General features: G+C 39.6%; 1 protein-coding gene across 22 annotated transcripts in view; it reads right to left on the bottom strand.

Annotated features, from left to right (window-relative positions):
- Window positions 1-19,858, bottom strand: part of LOC117962483 (neurexin-2-like) — a 431,235-nt gene that overhangs the window by 84,120 nt on the left and 327,257 nt on the right. For all 22 annotated transcript variants that reach the window (XM_059012180.1, XM_059012175.1, XM_059012177.1 and 19 more), the window contains one exon: window positions 3,284-3,465. In XM_059012180.1, the coding sequence (XP_058868163.1) occupies window positions 3,284-3,465 (182 nt within the window). The remainder of the gene's footprint in view (window positions 1-3,283; window positions 3,466-19,858) is intronic.

Genomic DNA, 19,858 nt, shown 5'->3' with positions numbered 1-19,858 from the left:
GCCTGTCTGTCTGTCTGTCTGTCTGTCCGTGTCTTTGTGTGTCTCTGTCTGTCTTAAGAAAATTAAGATTAAGAATATCCGAAATCACTCTTGAGAAGACAACCAAACAGATTTATCAAATTGCAGCACCTCTTATCCTGTGTAGAGATATCATCCTGTGCATAGAGGACAGAGTTTAAATACAAATAAATAAACAAAACAATGCTTTCTTTTATGATTAATGGCAGTTTTTGTAATTTATAATATCTTAAATTGGTCTTATTATTATTTATTTCTTAACAGACTCCCTTATCCAGGGCGACTTACAATTGTTACAAGATATCACATTATTTTTTACATACAATTCCCCATTTATACAGTTGGTTTTTTTACTGGAGCAATCTAGGTAAAGTACCTTGCTCAAGGGTACAACAGCAGTGTCCTCGACCGGGGATTGAACCCATGACCCTCCGGTCAAGAGTCCAGAGCCCTAACCACTACTCCATACTGCTGCCCTAACTACTCCACACTGCTGCCCTTATTATAACAGAGATCATTTAATTTCCCCAAGTTAGTAATCATGGTTATAAATATCAACACATGGTTTATCTAACCAAGTGGAGCGCTGGCATTTTGGTACTGGACAAAACAAGCTCTGAATGCAATGTAAAAATGCCAGCTCCACCCACTCTCTAGAGTTGAAAGGTCTCATTGTCACGTGATTCGAATGGAATGAAGTCTGTCCTGGGATTTAGGATTCTCCAGGCAAGCTCAAAAAAAGGTGGATTTTGAGAAAAATGGATGATATTGGAGAACCCAGAACTACTCAGAATGACTGCAAACACCACACAACAGTAAGCAGAAGGTGAAAATGACATTTGAAGTCATTTCAAATGTATGCTAAATTACTTATGCATCATAATATTGTATTACATTACATTATACCGTATTATAGCTAAGATCATGGGCGGATCAACATATTATGTTGTATCGTATTAGATTTTATATTCAGGGTAAGGGAGTGGGTCTACTTTACTCTATCCTGCAACTAATACTGATGAATGAGTTTTGTGAAGGGAAAAAAAATAACCCATAAATAATTTACGCAGTTATAAATAATTCAAGCCCTGCACATACTAGCTCAGTTCTATTATTTCAGAAAGGAATTTTTTATATTTGATAGCTGAAATGTAAAATGAGGATTAACCACTGGAAATCAACACAGCGCATTTTGCTTGTTTGGTAGAAAAGTTTGGTTTCATTCTTGTTTGAAAATGAAAGAGGAGATGCATTAAACAGCGGTTATATCCTGTGAATCTGCACTGCCTACGTGTACAGAATGACTATACTGTACAGCTTCCTTAAGAGACACTGACAGAGATGAAGCCATCTTTAAATAATCCCTCTCCACCCCACCTTCTACAAACTCATGCATAAGGAAATGGGGGGGAGGGGCATTAATCTGCCCTAAATTATTAAAATGACATTTTCGAATCAATAAAAGAAAAAGAAAACACTAGTTAATTTAAAATGATTTGCAACTTACATAAGAACATAAGAAAGTTTACAACAAGAGGAGGCCATTCGGCCCATTTTGCTCGTTTGGTTGTTAGTAGCTTATTGATCCCAGAACCTCATCAAGCAGCTTCTTGAAGGATCCCAGGGTGTCAGCTTCAGCAACAACAACTTGAATGGACTGGACTGGAGGGAGCACCCTTTCTCTTAGTGGGTGAGGGAGGGAGCAGTTCAGTCTCCATGCCTCAAGCCTGCCCTGGACTGGACTGGAGGGAGCACCCTTTCTCTTAGTGGGTGAGGGAGGGAGCAGTTCAGTCTCCATGCCTCAAGCCTGCCCTGGACTGGACTGGGGGGAGCACCCTTTCTCTCAGGGGGTGAGGAAGGGAGATTTTGTGTATGTATTATACTGCACTTTGTGGTGACGCAAAACCAATTTAAAATTCTAATTTTGTTGTTGTATTTTGCACCCCATGATGGATACCTAGGCAGTAACGTAACAAGCTCAGGTGTGTCTTATTACACTTATTGTAATCCAGGAGTGGATCAAACTGCTGTGCAATGGGGGGCTTATTTCTATCCCTGATGTGGTCAGAGGTATGCAAATGGATTCTAACCCATTGGTTATCATTTTGAAGCTCTAGCTATATATACCAGTTTTGTACCAGCCGATGTTTAACAATATTATAATACTGACAATGTGCAAAGTACAGTACACACTCATAACACTCTCAATAGTGCTACGTTTTTAAAATAGCAATAGATACTTAATAAACTCAAAGACTGTGAAAGACTTCTAGTTGAAACATTTGTCATTGAATTTATCAAGTTTTTTGTGTTGCATTTCTGAAATAGTTGCCAAGGAAAACACAGGTGATTTCCGTTGCAGTCGACGTGCAGAAATTAATTATTATCCAGGCTAGAGCTTAATTAATAGAGAATGACACTACACAGAGACACAAGCTGAGCATGGTCTCATTAACACTTATTTAACCCTTAAGAACACAGTCCTGAATCAATGACTGCGGGAAACATGTAAAAATATCTATCAGAAATGATTAATACCATGCTGGAGATATGTAAAGCCAGGTTTAACAGTTCATTCCATTGGGACTTCCTAAAGATGATAGATTTATTGATGTATTTTTGCATAACGGATCAAAATAACTGTAGTAAGCAGAATAGTCCCATAAATTGTCTCCACTATGCACTTCAGTATGATAGCAACAGATACATCGCAAGTTATCACATGAAATAATTTGCACAATTAACAGGACTGCCCGGAAACACCACACAACCTGTTCATTGTGCTGCAACACTCCACCAACTGAGTGATTCGTAATGCTAGAGAGGCACAGCACTGCACAAGTTGTGTTCCGCCTTATGTGTAGGCTTGTCCCTCTTCAACGTTGACAGGGGCTGACAAAATACACTAATACAATCAGCGTTTAGAGTATCTGACTGGGGTTCTTTCATTGGAACATCCTGACAATCCAACAACATGTTTGGACACTTTCAGTTTCGTTTCTGACCAGCTATACGACACATCGTGGAGATTTTAACAATAGGAAGTTATGATTGACACCCGTATTCATTTGATTTTCCTCAGCTTGGAAGCTTCAAGCTGCTGGTGGACGAATACGTTGAACACTGGCAGCCGTTGGTAGCCACAACAATCCGTTGCACAATCAGCAGGTTTCATGATGTTTCAAAAAGCTTGCGTCTCATACCCTTTCCCCAAACCAGCCTAGTTATGTGTGATACTGCCACTCAGGTCCCCCGGTTCTCTTACTATGTGAAGCTGCAGGTAGTCTCCCAGTCCAGATGCACTCTCCACCCGAACCAGGATGGCATCTTTGAGCTGCGTGCTGAACCCCACAGCCAGGCGGTCTGCTCGCGTGCTGGGCCGGTCATTAGGAGGCCAGGTGTAGGTAATGAGGGCACCTCCTTTCCCGAAAATGTAGGTGGTACCGGCTGAGACGTGAGAGAGAGAGAGAGAGAGAGAGAGAGAGAGAGAGAGAGAGAGAGAGAGAGAGAGAGAGAGAGAGAGAGAGAGAGAGAGAGAGAGGAAACAGGTTATAGACACACACATATATACACACACACACACAGATCATTCAACAAACAGCTCTATATGCGAGGAGAAAAAGGATCCATCAAGACCTGCATAGTAAGTTGCTTCAAATTTCATTTGAATTTCTTAAATGGAGCTCGCAATACGAAATCCTGTTTCTCCAATGTCGATTTATCATTTTTCTCTAAATTTGCCTTTAGCTCGCTTTGAGGTGCTTTGAGCTTGCCTGGAGAATCCTAACTGCCAGCACTGAAGAGCCTTACTCATTCAAATCCTTTGACAATGTGACAGTTGAACTAGCCCCACCTACTCTTTAAGTATATAGACAGAGAGAGTAGGTGGGGCTGAGATTAAAAGGATAATTATTAATTCATTTGAATGCAATAAGGATGTCTGTTCAGCGCCTGGCACTTTAGTATTCTTCAGAAAAGCTCAAAGCAGCTCAATGCCAGGTACAGACAGATTTAAAGAGAAATTATATTATCTCAATATTGGAGGAGCAACAGAATCCAGAATCACTCAGAATGATTGGAAATATCATGAATCCGCTCTTTAAATGCCAAGGAGAAAGCTAGATATTTTTAGAAAGTTTCAGACAGGCATACCGTACAGAATTGTTTAGTTCAGGCTTCTCTCGACTTAATAGAATGCAGAGTGCAATGTTTAAAAAAAAGTAGAACAGGAGAAGAGCCGACATTGTCAGAAGCCAGAATGAAAACTAAATGTGACAGCCAAAGCTGTGAGCCATGGGAAGGAGACCCGTCACAGAAGAGAAAGAAATCGCAAGGACTTAAAACCAACCGGAACGGTTACAGTACAAGGCAGAGATTTAGTACAGCAAAATGAAATCCACCACTGAATAATAATAATAATAAACCCTTTACTTTTTAATCTGCTCACATAAAAGTGCCCCACTTTAAAAATCTGTATGAAGCACAGAAGGAACGATGCGACTTGTGGGATTGTGGGACAGCTTCCTGTGCTGTAGGTCAACCTCACTCCCATTCCTAATATGATGTGTCTCTTTTTGTGTAAGAGAGGATGGCTGCTAAAACTGTGTACAATTATGCATTTTATGATAAGAGAACCTATATTGTACATGACCTATTAACTTATTATCAATCACAAAAAAACTGGAAGTTATTATTAAACACAAAAAAGGTGCTTTGTTGGGGACATATTTTGTATGCACGGGATGACATCTCTACACACTGTAATTCTGACAAACACTTTGCGATCCCATATAGAAGTTCATCACAGTTAAATCTGCACAGCAATAGTTTTCCACCATGCTTTCCTCTATATGTTGTACTATGCATTTACCATAGTTTACAATAGTTTGCCACATTTTTAAATGTGCTTTACCATACCTCGCTGGGCTTTACAATGCTTGACTATGCTTTACCGCGCTTCCACTGCAATTTGCTAAGTTTTCACTAACTTTGATAAGGGCTTTGATACTTTATTATTTATTGTAAACACAGAAATGGTAAAACAATACCTGGGAGATATTGTTTTGCTAATAGAAGATCAGAAACTGTTTTTTTAAAATTATTTTTACACTTTTAAAGTCAGACAATGATGTCCAGTTGATGATAGTCACAACACAGTATACACTGCTGTGCAAAAGTCTTAGACATGTTGTATTTTTCTACTCTGATGCATTATGAGCATCAACAATTTACTCAAAGCCTCCAGTAGTGTTTTGTGGTATTATAACACCCTTGACTTGCATAAAGAAGGAAAAACATTGAGTGAAATAGCTCCCATCGCTAGATTTTCAAGGTGTGGTAGCCGAAGCATAATCAGCAAGCACAGAGAAACATCATCTATAATTGACAAACCCAGGACTGGAAGACCCAAAAAGCTGTCTAACAAGGATGAGCGATACTTGAAGATAATATCCTTAAGGAATAGAAAGAAGACAAGCGTTGAATTGACAACAGAACTGACAGAAGGCACAGGTGTCGTTGTCCATCCATCAACAGTATGAAGCACCATTGACCATTGTTCCATAGTCCAATTTCTGTGTTCTTGTGCATATTTTAGTCTTGTCCCCCTTTCTTAACATAGGTATTCTTACTGCAACACATCCTTCAAGTCCTGATTTCAAGAGTGACCTTCGTACTGCTGATTTGATGGACAGCGACACCTGTGCCTTCTGCCAGCTCTGTTGTCAATTCAACGCTTGTCTTCTTTCTATTCCTTAAGGATATTATCTTCAAGTATCACTCGTCCTTGTTAGACAGCTTTTTGGGTCTTCCAGTCCTTGCAGATGATGTTTCTCTGTGCTTGTTGATTATGCTTCGGATACCACACCTTGAAAATCGAGTGATGCGAGCTATTTCACTCAATGTTTTTCCTTCTTTATGCAAGTCAAGGTTGTAGAAAACACCAGTGGAGGCTTTGAGTAAATTGTTGATGCTCATAATGCATCAGAGTACAAAAATGTCTAAGAATTTTGCACAGCAGTATACATATATATATATACATTTGAAAAAGTTTAACTGCCTATATAACAAAAAATCTAAAAGTAAAAAGGTAATGTACACAAAAATGTGAATAATTGATAACACATTTTTATATCAGCATGTCCTTCTTCAGCTGGATGGAAAAAGCAGTGCTGTCATAAATATTCAAAAACAAATGCTTCAAAAAATTTGAAACATCACAAAAAGTTAGGGAGAGCGTGCAGACAGGCTGCCATAAAAATGTAATTCTCCCTGCCACTTATTTTTTTTTAAAAGCGATTTCTCAGAAATAAGGAAGAATATTCACTCTGACAGCTAAAGAGAAATCACACTTTCATGGGAAGAGCTTGCAAATGCTTCACCGAATAGGAGAAAGGAGGAGGGGGAGTAGAGGAGAGAGAGAGGAGGGAGAAGGGTGGGAGATGAAGAGAGTGATTGTGAGAGGAGGGAGAGAAAGATAGAGGGATAGAGAGGAGGAGAGAGAGAGGATACTAAATGGTTAGCACTTCTTTAAAGTCACAGAATAAACCTGCTTAAAAGGCTGCTAAATTTTAATTGGCATGACAATATATATGCATTTTCCCAGTGCTTAATTTGTGCCAGCTCTTGCCGAAGCACATCTCATAAAATGCTTTATTTTTAAATTCTCAGCACATTTGTATCAAGTCTGCAAGTTCTTGCGTGCGTTAAAGAGAGACAGTCCGCTGCCACGTCTGTAGCCTACTTTAAATTACTTTACAATTTCAGTTTGAGTGCCTTTAAATAAGATGACACTGGCTGCAACTCTATTGCCATTTTTTATACACAAATAAGCTTACTTGATTTGATCATGAACGATACAAGCAACTTCTTACACTACTTTGATTAAATGAGTAGTACACAACAAAATATGAAAGTTGAACAGTAATTTCAACAAAGAACAATGACAACTTTTTAATGAATATTGTATCCTACTTCAATAGGAACATTAGCCTGCTATATTATATTAAACCAAAACAATAAAAAATAATAACAATCTAGTTCTCTCTTGCCTTTTTCAATGAATATAATTTAATTAACAGAGAATAAAAAACATATTAAGACAACCTAGCCGAAGTTTAATTAATCGTTTTTGTAATTTACCAGCGGCTTTCGTTGCATACACATCGCTGATGATAGTGCAGACCGTGAGTCAAACCAATGTTCGTGTTGGGGTACGTATTTTTTTTTTTTTAATCAATGTCGTCCTTCTGGAGTTTTTTTTTTAACAAAACATATATACAGATGTTTTTTAAAATGTATTATTTGTCCTACGGTTGCCTTTAATCAATTTTTCTGCACAAACTACTACTTTGTATATGATTTAGAATACGAGATTGTAAACATCTAACACTAGTAAGTACAACACTCTTTCAAATAAACGTGTTATGATTTTGAATGTGCGGTTCTTAGGGACGGTATTATTGTCATTGCTTTCCCCCTGGCACCTCTTTCTTTACAAATTAAACACTGCGTTTGCCCTAATCACATGGACTAAAGCTGTTGCTAAAAATGACCAATTTACTTAACTTAAGGAGCTGAATCCCTTTCATGTGAGTCAACAGAAATGAAAGCCATTCCAAAATACCCCCCCCCCCATCATACCCCCTCCCCCCGTACCCCTCCCATCTCCGTCCCCCTTTCCAGAGCCTAATTTTACCCTGTGATCACGACTCAGTTTTGACAAGGCAGTTGTGAGTCATCAATTATCTGGGGTAGCTTCTCGCTTTCATTTTAATTCGGTACAGCACTCAGGGACAATCTTGAATGTGCAGCCTTGTCCTATTTCTTTGAAGATATTTAATATAACATTGTACACAAAAAAGAAAAAGTCAACCACATTTTTTTGTGAACAAAAAGAAAGCATCCCCGGGAGCACAGTCTAAGTGGCATGTCCCATCGGATTGTAAACATGCAGTAATATTGAAATGTGAACAAGCTCGGCTTTATTGAGATGTGGAAGAATGAGGCCTGACCATGAGATCTGAGCAGATCAGACTTCATAAAGCAGTACTGAACAAACAAGACATATGACAACACACAATATCAGCCAAGCATCTGTAGAGAATCATGTACACCAAGTGGACCACCAACTGGAGCGAGAGAGTTGTACAGCTCTGAGTGGGAGCCATGTGATGTTGAATTAGAGTTGTATAGCTCTGAGTGGAGAATCATTAGGAGTTTGAATTAGTGCTCAGTGAACCATGTATAGAAAGCAAAAATGTCAAGTGGAAATGACTGAGGGTACGCAAGATAACGTCAAAGACATGGTTTTGACAGATGTCTTATATCAAGTGATGGTAAGAGAATATACATGTTCTGACCTATAGTAAACCTGTGCTATATATCATAAGGTGATGGCAGTGTGATGAGCATAATGACCTGTTTTGATGGAAATTGTTCAATGGCCAATGTCCTAAGAACAGATACAAGAGGAATAGTGAAGGGTCCCGTCTCATTTTCAGTATAAATAGAAGGGTAGTTATACAGACAACCCTGCATTGTGATTCCAAACATCTCCAGCTCTCCCCCCCTGAAGGAGTCCTATACCGTCACCTCCCAGTAGAAAAAGGTAACTTGACCATTATCTTAAATCTGCTGTTTGATGCAGTGACTTACATAACTAAATGGAATGGAGGTTTATTACATGTGCGTTTGTGCTTCGGAATCAAATAACTGTTTCAATTATGAGTTATTCAAGTCTTAATTATACCTGATTGATAACCATTGATAATGAGAATAACATAATCAATGTTGTAATTATAAGACATTGAACCCCAACCCACACAGAAATAAGGATGATGCCCACATAGGCAAGGTAAACAAGAAACGTATGTTATCTTTTTTTGATAAGATCCACTCACTTAACACTGAGGAGTTCTGCTGCAGTTGAGCTTAGTGTAGCTTTAAGATTTCACTTCATTTTTAACATACAGCCAGGGACAGAACTGAATGAAATAGAAGCCAAGTTTGTAATATCTGCCTGCCACATTCAAAACCTGATCCAAAAAAAAAAATTTCATTGAACTTAATCCCCAAACTGTGAAAACCGACGAAGAAAGAATCTGAGCAAACCTTATCGTGAAACGTTTTTATATAGACTGGGGTGTCCAATCAATCATGGTCCTGGGGGGCCATTCCACTCAAGGTTTAACAGGTAAAATGAGACAATTAATTTGTTTGGGTTTGCTCCATTCCTGGTTTTACTAAGACTTTACTGCTAATCAAGCTTGTAGTAAAACCTGGAATCAGTAAAACTGTTATATAAAAATATCAGTCATATTTCCAGCCCAGATATTACAGAATACATGAATCTAGAACGCGTGTAGCTACATATCTCTCGTGTTTTAAAATTTGTCCCCCAATTTCGAGACATAATGGACACAGAGACGGGGTGCTGTTAAGAATGGGGACTTTGAAAGGCAATTCTGGCCCAATCAATCAAGGATGTGTCAAGCAATGGGCCTTTCTGGAAAACACTTCACGGCAATCAAAGGCAGCTAGACAATTACTGGCGCGTCAAAGCCCTCTTATCAGGCTCTTTACAACCCATCTCCTCGCTGCTGGAAAAAAGAAGCACAGCTCAAGAATCCAGCTCAAGTATCTAATCAACTCTCTCTGTTCAGTCTTTCCTTTACTTTAACCCATCTTGGGAAATTGAGTCCATTTTTGTTTGGAAGGCACACTGGATTGTTCTTACTCTGTGCACTAAAAAAAAGAAATCATTAAAAAAAAGGGTTTTATTTTAAAAGGACGAGAGGCTATCGGATGGGAATTTTGCTGATAAATGATGAAAATGAAATATTTACTATGGAAGTTGTTTCACCATCCGGTGTATTTGCAGAATTGAACTTTCTTATTTGTTTCCATGCGTATCAAAACTGTGATATATAGTTTCCTTCAATGCAACACTACAGAATGCTGTTCAGGGAGTGTAAGAGCCTCCCTTTCTCTTTCTCTGCTCCGCCAGCACAGCGAGAGGCTGTTCAGAGAGTATAAGAGCCTCCCTTTCTCTTTCTCCGCTCCACCAGCACAGCGAGAGGCTGTTCAGAGAGTATAAGAGCCTCCCTTTCTCTTTCTCTGCTCCACCAGCACAGCGAGAGGCTGTTCAGAGAGTATAAGAGCCTCCCTTTCTCTTTCTCTGCTCCACCAGCACAACGAGAGGCTGTTCAGAGAGTATAAAAGCCTCCCTTTATCTTTCTCCGCTCCACCAGCACAGCGAGAGGCTGTTCAGAGAGTATAACAGCCTCCCTTTCTCTGCTCCACCAGCACAGAACATTTTCCTAATTGCGCTAAAGCAACTGTAAGGTAGGCAGGAAAAGATGTGCCCCCTTTAAACTTGAGCAGTCTCTTGGATTCCCTGGTGGAGAGCTACAGAAACACTGCAGTGTTATTAATTCTCACACCCACAGCATTCTAAACAACTGCTGTGTTGAAGCCTGGAATGCAGAGTGTGGGTTTGGGTTCTTTGAAAAGTTCAAAATAATTCATTCCGATTTAGTGTTGCAACCTCCTGCCATAATCTCTGTCAATCATGTGCAGGGCCACCACAGGCATTGATTCAACGTGACTACAGGAATGGAAACCAGACTTGCATAGCGGTTTGATCCATTCTTGGTTTTATGAAGAGTTTAATAAGACACACCTGAGCTTGTTACCTATACCCTGTGGCTAATCAAGCTGGTAGTAAAACCTGGAATGGGTCCAACTCTGGACTAAAGCTGTTTAAATTGTACTGAAGGGATACAGCATTCCCCAATGATTAGCAGCCACTAATCTTATCAGGGGATGTATATTAATGGCTATTATACAGACGTTGAGAGCTCTAGAATTGAATAACCCTTCTATTCTGAATATTCTGGAATTCATGCATACCTAATGAGGCAACACGCTCTATTCATGATCACTTTTAATTTGGGTTTAAATATTCTGTTTTATACTTGTTATACAAACAGAATAATTCATGAATGTACATGGAGCACTGTGGTGGTTTCACTCATAGACAACGGAGCCCAGGAGATGCGTCTCTCCTCATTCATATAATAATGCCAGGACTCCATGCATGTTCGTGGTGTATCCTCTGCATCTCCCGTTCCATTCCTTATTTGTTTAACATGCTACTGTGTGTGATCCCTGTCTTAAACTGTGTTTGTTTCTGCTTGGCACATTATTGCTCATGCTTACTAAACATGCAAGCCCCGCCTACTCTATCTTTACAATATGCACAGTGGGAGGGGTTTGTAGAGGTCAAAAGCCATATCGTCACATGATTTGAATGAGGAAGTCTGGTTCCTTATAAAAGTTTCCCAATTATAAAAGCATAGCATGGTGTAATAGGATAGTGAAAGCATGGTAAAGCACAGGCTATTGTAAAGTAGAGTGGTATAGTAAAGCATATGAAAAACCAGGGTAAATTATGGTAAGTGCATAATATAACCTGGGGAAAGCATGGTAAAAGCATCGTGCGAAAATACAATACTAAACTTTTTTTTAAAAGGGGTTTATCAAGCCAAGCGTAAAGCAGATTTCAACAATATTGGAGCAGCATTTATAATTACTGTAACCATCACATACAGGTAATATTTAGAGGGCAAAGGAAAGCAATGGAAAGCTACACACTCTTTCACATTGCATGATGTCACCCTGTGACCTAAATGTGCATTACACTGGAAGTTATAAACGACAAGATCTCTTACAGATGGAGATGCAAACCATATGGTAACCTATATCTTTAAAGCAATGTGTCACAGGAGATACATTTTCTTAATATACTATTTTGGTGCATAGCCGTAACCTTTAAAAGCGTGCATGCAGACAGCTAGCCTTCCTACTCTAATACATTGCTGGTGGTGATATTTCTACACAACTCTTAAACCATAAGGGGAAAGAGAAATAAAAAAAACAAACATTCATATCAGAGGCTTATTTCAAAAAGCTTTGCTTATAATGGTATGTCCCAGCAGGATTTGTGAGTAGCAGTGCAATAATATGGCCCTAGCCTTCAGCCCTTGTTGTGTATGACTGTAATGTCCTGCTTATCTCTATTGTACGTGGCACATTTTCTGCTTTTACTGCCATGACATAACATAACCCGCCATAGCACTGTCAACAGGGGTCGATTCACTAATTCCCACGAACGCCAGGAAAATGGCAAGGATGGGCAACCTTACTGCCCACGCAACTTGGGGATTAGTGGCAGCATTACCTTGTTAATAAGAGCTCTAAATGTTTTGAACACGTACGGGAGAAATATCCTTTGCATGGCAACTCCCGAAGACGTGGCGCTGTTTCCATCACAGTATGAAGACGGAATTTGATATCATCTGTCCTCCTCTGGTTTTAAAGATCATATTTGGGGGAACTACTTAGAACCTCCTGCCAATGCTTCTCCCTCAGTCCACACTGTCTTACTTACTCTATTGTTTGATCTCTGTGTGCTGCTGATTAAGTTTGATCCACGCATGTTTTTATTGTGGTGTTTGTACAATTGGAATGGTCTTTTATGCATTGCAATTTTCTTTTTTGTATCGTTTTCCAGGAACCCCTTGTAAATAAGGCTTCGGTATCAATGGGTAAATCTCCTGTATAAATAAATAAATGATAACATTTATAAACGAGAGGAGGCCATTCAGCCCATCAGTGCTCACTAGGTTCCTAGTAGCTGGTTGATCTCAGAACTTTGGCAAGTTGGGTCTTAAAGGATCCCAAAACAAACTGTTGCATACGAGTATTCTGTGAATCACAGAACAATGTGAGAATCAGCGGCTCATGTTAATTTGGGTCACTGTTTACATCACGCGTGACATTTTCCTCTGCATGTGTGTGTGTCTATATAATTAGCCCTGTTCATGTTTGTGTGTGTGTGTGTGTGTGTGTGTGTGTGTGTGTGTGTGTGTGTGTGTGTGTGTGTGTGTGTGTATGTATGTGTCTATCAAAACCTAATACAACTGAGATCTAACAAGCAATCAAGGAAAAATAATATATTTATTTATTTATATCTGTGTTTGTCTGGGCTGATACTGTGAGCCATTTTTCACATTTTGATGGATTCAATTGAGCAGAAATCTCAAATTCATCCTGATGTAATAAAACATGGTTAAAGATGTTCGAAGGAGAAAAAAAAGAAAGTCATTACCAGAGAGAAGTCAATTTTCCAAGCGGTTAAATCCCTCGTCTTAAATTGGGAACAAAACTCAACAAGTACTGACATCTGAAGGGACACTTAAATTGCTTGCCCTGTGTACTCCATTATCTCAAAAGATAAGCAGATTTAAATGACATTTTAATTGTTTACATTCTGTGTATGGTGTTTGCTATCATTCTGCTACTTGATTCATTACCCTCTTCCTTCAATGGCTGGCTTGTTTGGAGAATCCTAACATCCTGCCTCATTCCATTCAAATTACATGGTACGGCTTTTCAACTCTGCAAGCCTATAGAGCACAGAGCAGGTGACAGAGTGGAAAAGTCCCACTGTCACATGATTTGATTGGAATGAGGAAGGCGGTTGAGTTCCGGCAATTACGATTCTCCAGACAAGCTCAAAGCCAAGTAAAGGCAGATTTAGAGAGAAGGTAGCTCCATACAGGTGTAACAGGATCAAGAACCACAGAATGATGACAAAGACAATGAAATAGTAAGGGAAATGTAAAAATAGCAATACAACAACCGTCAATGCTACATAACATTTAATATTCCTTATAAAACAATTAACGCCCTAGAAAGTTATGAGAGGAACCCATCAGAGGTTCCTTGCACTTATTTCCTCTGGTCCTGGTTTCTGTGATGTCCCTATTGACAGCTCCATTGCAGTTGCGCTGTTTGTAATTATGTCCCATTTCAGCACTGGACAGCTCCATTGTCTGTGTGTGTTCTGTACTGTACGTGTCTCTTGTTTCAGCGCTTTAGCAATTGTCCAACTCCAAGGTGGATAGACTTTAAATCATCACTGAATAATGCGCAGTGTTTAGAACAAACAATAGCTGTCGTCTGGTTTTGTTCTTCCTGTCTAGCCAGGCTGTTAGTCGGGGTTTCTAATTCATTTTTTTTTTAAGGTTTAGTTGTGAGCCTGGATTTCAACAAACTTGACTACGTACACCGCCTGGATACTAGGACCTGTCTACCCGATTGGATGTGGCATCGCTCTGAATTTGAGATGCAAAGTAGGTTGATGATGTGACCATGTGAGAGGAATCTGCCATGGCCACCACAATCCCTGGATCTCAAGCCAATTGCAATCCCCAGATCTCAATCCAATTGAGCATGTTTGGGATAAAGTTAAATGTTCACGATTCTCTGCTACGGTGGCCCAGAAGTGCAAAAAAGGTAGAAAACTATTTAATCTGCCATCCAATTTAAATTCTGGCAGATGCCTTTTAAATGAGGTCGACACCCCTGTCTTTAATGCCCTCACCCCTGATTGAAGCCTCTGTGTAGATGTGTTACCTCTTTGCACTTCTAAGCTATCGTACTCTACCTACCTCTCTGTACCAATTAAACAATGTAGAACTGGAAGGACCCCTGGAGAGATCTTGTGCAGTCTATGCCACCATGCGCCATCAATAGATTAATTAAAATAAACTGGATTTCTGTGCAGAAGATGACGCACACTGGTATCAGAACGCCTCAGCAACTTAATACATCTGTATATTCAAAATGGTCTAAAAGCAACACAGGCAAAGATAACAGAATGGAATAACACATCTAGAAAACGGATTAAAACCTTGGTAGATCTGAACGATCGGTTAGGCATCACAGTAATCCACTGCACGGTGGACAGTCTACAGAGCAGTCAAGCAGAAAACTCAACAGGATCTCAAAACATGAACGGACATTAGGAGGTAGCGGTGCAGAAAAATCCAACCCTGGAAATTGACAACTTAAACCAGTACAAGGCTGTAAAATCTGATGGGAAACTGCACAGAGCGAGAATAGAAAGAGATGTATGCTGCTGCTTGTTAAAGCACAGCTTCTGCACCTCTAAGCTGTTTCAGATTGAAAGATACACTCATACTCTTTCACAGCCTAATAGTATACATTCCTCAGAATCGGCTTCCTTTGTTACCAGGGGTGCTGCCTTGAGGGCTTCACTGACCTAGTTACAATATCAGAGACAGAGAGTGGCAAAGAACACAGGACTGGGTTTGTAATGAAGAGCAGTTTTAGCAATGCAGATCTCAGATGCATTTTCTGCTACAGAATCACACTGGCACGGTATAATAATGTATTAATGCCTGATGTCGAGATTACAAGACACTTTCATCTCACAATCTTGATATTTCAAACCAGTCAAACCCACCATAGTGAAAAGATACAGATACAGACCGGTCCAAACAGATATATGATATATATTACTGTCGGCTCACTACCGTGACTTTTAAAAAACACTGTACCATCTGTTATCAAACTATTCCGATGATGTAATGATTATCGCTGAAGGTATGGATCTGGGTTGTGGGTTTCAATTTATACATGCATGAATGTTAAAGTTAGATATTTGAAAATATGTTTGTATTATAGATTGCATGTATGTCATTTCAAAATTGTATACACATATTTGTATATAAAAAAGGCAAAATCAGAGAGCTTTTAGAGGAAAACTCAAGACGCGGCACACGCTCTGTACACACTGTGCTTGGATTGACCAGCATGATTCTGCAGCCTAAGACAGTGACTTATGCAAAGTGGGCATGACTCGAGGGACTGCCAGAACTCAGATTGCCCCAGGCCTTAAGCACCACAGTAGAGTTCCTTTAGTTAGTTAGTTAGTCCTTTAATGCAACATAGTTGGCATGGTCCATCTATCCACAATGAGTTAAAGTTAAATAGGGTTTATATAGCCTGGGGCTCAGATATACAGTACATCCTCAGGTAGTTTATGTCCTGGACTGGAGGGAGCACCCTTTCTCTTAGGGGGGTGAGGGAGGGAGGAAGTTCAGACTTCATGCCTCAAGCCTGCCCTGGACTGGAGGGAGCACACTTTCTCTTAGGGGGGTGAGGGAGGGAGCGGTTCAGTCTCTGTGCCTCAAGCCTGCCCTGGACTGGAGGGTGCCCCCTCTCTCTTTGGGGGTGAGAGAGGAAGCAGTTCAGTCTCCATGCCTCAAGTCTGCCCTAAGCTTGGATATCTCCACCCGGCCACATTTGGTCTGGTCAGAAGCCAAGAATAAATTGAAAATCACTGCAATGTAGCAAAGTCCCTGTAACCCATCACACAATGAAGTGATATCTTAATAAAAAACCGACCCAAAAATAAATATGTTACTCTATGACTTATTACAATATTTTGTAAGCCACTGAAAAAAATACGTCACAATGGGCAAGACTAGAGATAATTAACCAAGGTCTGGGGTTCTAAAAAGAGGGGGTTGCTTAACTACAGATTGGTTATCCCCGATGGGAATAGAAAACATGTAAGCATGCAATATTTCTTTTTATTTTTAATTGCTTGGCATATCCACTTTGAAGTATATAAGAAAATGAAAGAGCTCCCCTTTTTTCTAACAACAGTAATCGAAAAAAATGAATGAAAAAAGGAGGTTGGCTTTTGTGATCTCTAGGTGCTGGAGGAAATCAAACACTTTGACAAGAGAGGTGTCAGATGAAAGCATGAGGAGTGGGATGATGTTTATAGATGGAAATCTTAAAATCCCACTTTGGCGATCTGACAGACACAGAAGTAGGTCACGGCTCCTATTGCATTAGCAGGTTTGACTTGTTGGCTTTTGCGGCATTGCATTTAGTTCTTCTTCCTTGAAACACTCATAACATTCAAACCTTGTTTGTACACAGCTACATAAGGAAGAGCCAGACACAATCTGACATATTTACTAGAAACAGAGCTGTCCATCACCAAGGTGCTGAAATATGACTGAATAGGACATGCCTGCTGTTGGATTCAGTCTCCATGTCTCAAGCCCGCCCTGGACTGGAGGGAGCACCCTTTCTCTTAGGGAGTGAGGTAGGGAGCAGTTCAGTCTCCATGCCTCAAGCCTGCCCTGGACTGGAGGGAGCACCCTTTCTCTTAGGGGGGTGAAGGAGCAGTTCAGTTTGTTTGTGAGGTTAAAACTCAAAGCAGCCCAAGCTAGTTGCAGTGCCATTAGTCTCCTGTTACAAGCAATGCATTTGTACAAAGCACAGTAGCAATTTAACAACATAAATAATTGAAAAATCTGCCACAAAAGACCCTATTCTCAGCATGACCCCAGTTTGATATTTCACAGTGCTGACGGGCAGATAATAGGACATGCAAGCTCAATCATTTTAGCAAGACCACCATTAGCATTTACTTACACACAATTGCTTTAATTCATTGGAAATGGAATGCTGTTGCTAGGCAACAATGGCAGATAATGCCTCCCCCTTCCTTCCCATCCATTCAAAAACAACACACTGATACAATTCAAGACAGAATAGGGGCAGCAGTGTGGAGTAATGGTTAGGGCTCTGGACTCTGGACCGGAGGGTCGTGGGTTCAATCCCAGGTGGGGGACACTGCTGCTGTACCCTTGAGCAAGGTACTTCACCTAGATTGCTCCAGTAAAAACCCAACTGTATAAATGGGTAACTGTATGTAAAAAATAATGTGTAAAAAATATGTAGTTGTATGTAACAATAATGTGATATCTTGTAACAATTGTAAGTCACCCTGGATAAGGGTGTCTGCTAAGAAAGAAATAAATAATAATAAAAAAACTTGATCCATAAACAGTGTCAGTTAGGACCGTTAAAATAATAAGCAATCAGATTTAATGAGTGCTTTAAAAAAACATTTTTCTTAAATCTCCGACATGTAAAATCATTCCCACAAGTCCTGTATTGTTTTTTTTCTATTGATACAAAACTACAACGTTGATAGAACTACATTTACCCACCTCCTTCCACTTCCTTCCTGTGTTACCATTAATAGGACCCCACCTCTGCCAGTGCAAGGCTACAGTGGGTTCCTGTTACCTGTAAAACAGGTGAAGGAATTCAACTTAAGCTGATGGAACACAAAGCCACTTTTTCAGGAACAGTAGCTTGAAACCTGGTTCCAGGAGACCGGAAGATCTAGTCCGAGGTTGCTGTATTAAACCCTAAGCTTCCCCTGGTGTGCCATGCAGTCTCCTGAAACCAAATTCCTTGCCACAAAGTGGCTTTGTGTTCCCTCGGCTTTATGGTTACAGAAATAGCTTCATTAATTACTTAAATTACAGATTATTCAGGTAGATTGCCTGTTATTCTCTCTAGTATAGAAACACGCATGGATCAAAATATATTATCACATCATAATATGTTTTAGGCCTTCATGTATACTATGTTTTCAAAAACCAAAAAGAAAAATAAATGATGCCATTTACAATAAACAGATGTAAATGTGACCAGAATTGAAAATGAGAATGACACACAAATGAGTTCTGGTTCCAAACAGTCTGGCTGCATTCTATCTTATGGTAGCATTATGTAAAAAGAAAATCTATATTTCAGTCAGTAATTTAAAAACAGCGTTGTTATTGGAGAATAAAAACAGATGTATCACAGCACTTTCACTAGCTTGTTTTTGGCACTTGGCCCAGAACCAGCACTGAGACAAGCAGGGGAGTAGCTTGAATGCCAACCCTCCCTGATGAGGCAGAACATGGGGTGGAGGTTTGGGAAGGAGGGGGTCAATTCCCACCACAGACTGCAAAGAGGTTTAAATGAACCCGGCTTTAATACTATTGGTAGCTGCCACTGATTGCAGGTTGAAATGTGAAACTCCTGAATACAGGGATGGAAATAAGACTCCTATTGGATAGCAGTTTGATCAATTTTTGGTTTTATTAGGAGTTTAATAAGACACATCCCAGCCTGTTACCTACAATGGTTAATCAAGCTCATAGTAAAACCAGAAACGAGTGAAACTGCTACACAATAGAAGTCTTATTTCCAGCCCTGTATAGCCCTGGGAGGTTAGATTAGAATATACTGTTATCATTATTATTATTTATTTCTTAGCAGACGCCCTTATCCAGGGCGACTTACAGTTGTTACAAGATATCACATTATTTTTACATACAATTACATTATTTTTTACACATTATTTTTACATACAATTACCCATTTATACAGTTGGGTTTTTACTGAAGCAATCTAGGTAAAGTACCTTGCTCAAGGGTACAGCAGCAGTGTCCCCCACCTGGGATTGAACCCACGACCCTCCGGTCAAGAGTCCAGAGCCCTAACCCCTACTCCACACTGCTAATGGTTAGGTTAAAGATAGGATAATAAAATGAGAAAATAGTATACTTGGTAATCTTATATTATAGTTATCCCTTCTAGTTTAATATAAAGCATTATTAAATGCCATTATTTAAGTCTTTTTTAAAGCCTTGTTTAACTTTTGCTAAATGTTTTCCACTGTCGCAAACTTGAGAAAGACTTCATTATCTATCCATTAATGCTTCTTGGAAATGAGATCCATTAAGCGTAATAAGCTGGGGAATCTCCTGTTGGTAAAAGCGCTATCAGTAACAGACTGTAAAAAAAGCAGGTGGTGTCTTTTGAACTGCTGAAAACATTTCCCCCCCTGAGATCTTCCAGCTAAATGTATTTCTAAAGGCGCTTATTTTGACCCTCTATGTTGTATTCAGCCTAGAAAATAGGCAGGTTGAAATATATAAAAAGTAAATGGTAAAGCTAACCCAGGTATCAAATACAGAACAAATGGAAGTGTAGATTCAGAATAGAGAATAAGGAGCATGGCACTGGGTACTGTCTTATGAAATTTGATTCCATTTTCATTTTTTGTTAGGGGGATGATCAGATTAGAATAAATAGCATTTGA

This window comes from Acipenser ruthenus, chromosome 43 (assembly GCF_902713425.1).
Source record: "Acipenser ruthenus chromosome 43, fAciRut3.2 maternal haplotype, whole genome shotgun sequence".
Lineage (NCBI taxonomy): Eukaryota > Metazoa > Chordata > Actinopteri > Acipenseriformes > Acipenseridae > Acipenser > Acipenser ruthenus.
Note: the sequence above shows the minus strand (reverse complement) of the source record. Positions and strands in the feature narration are given on the sequence as shown.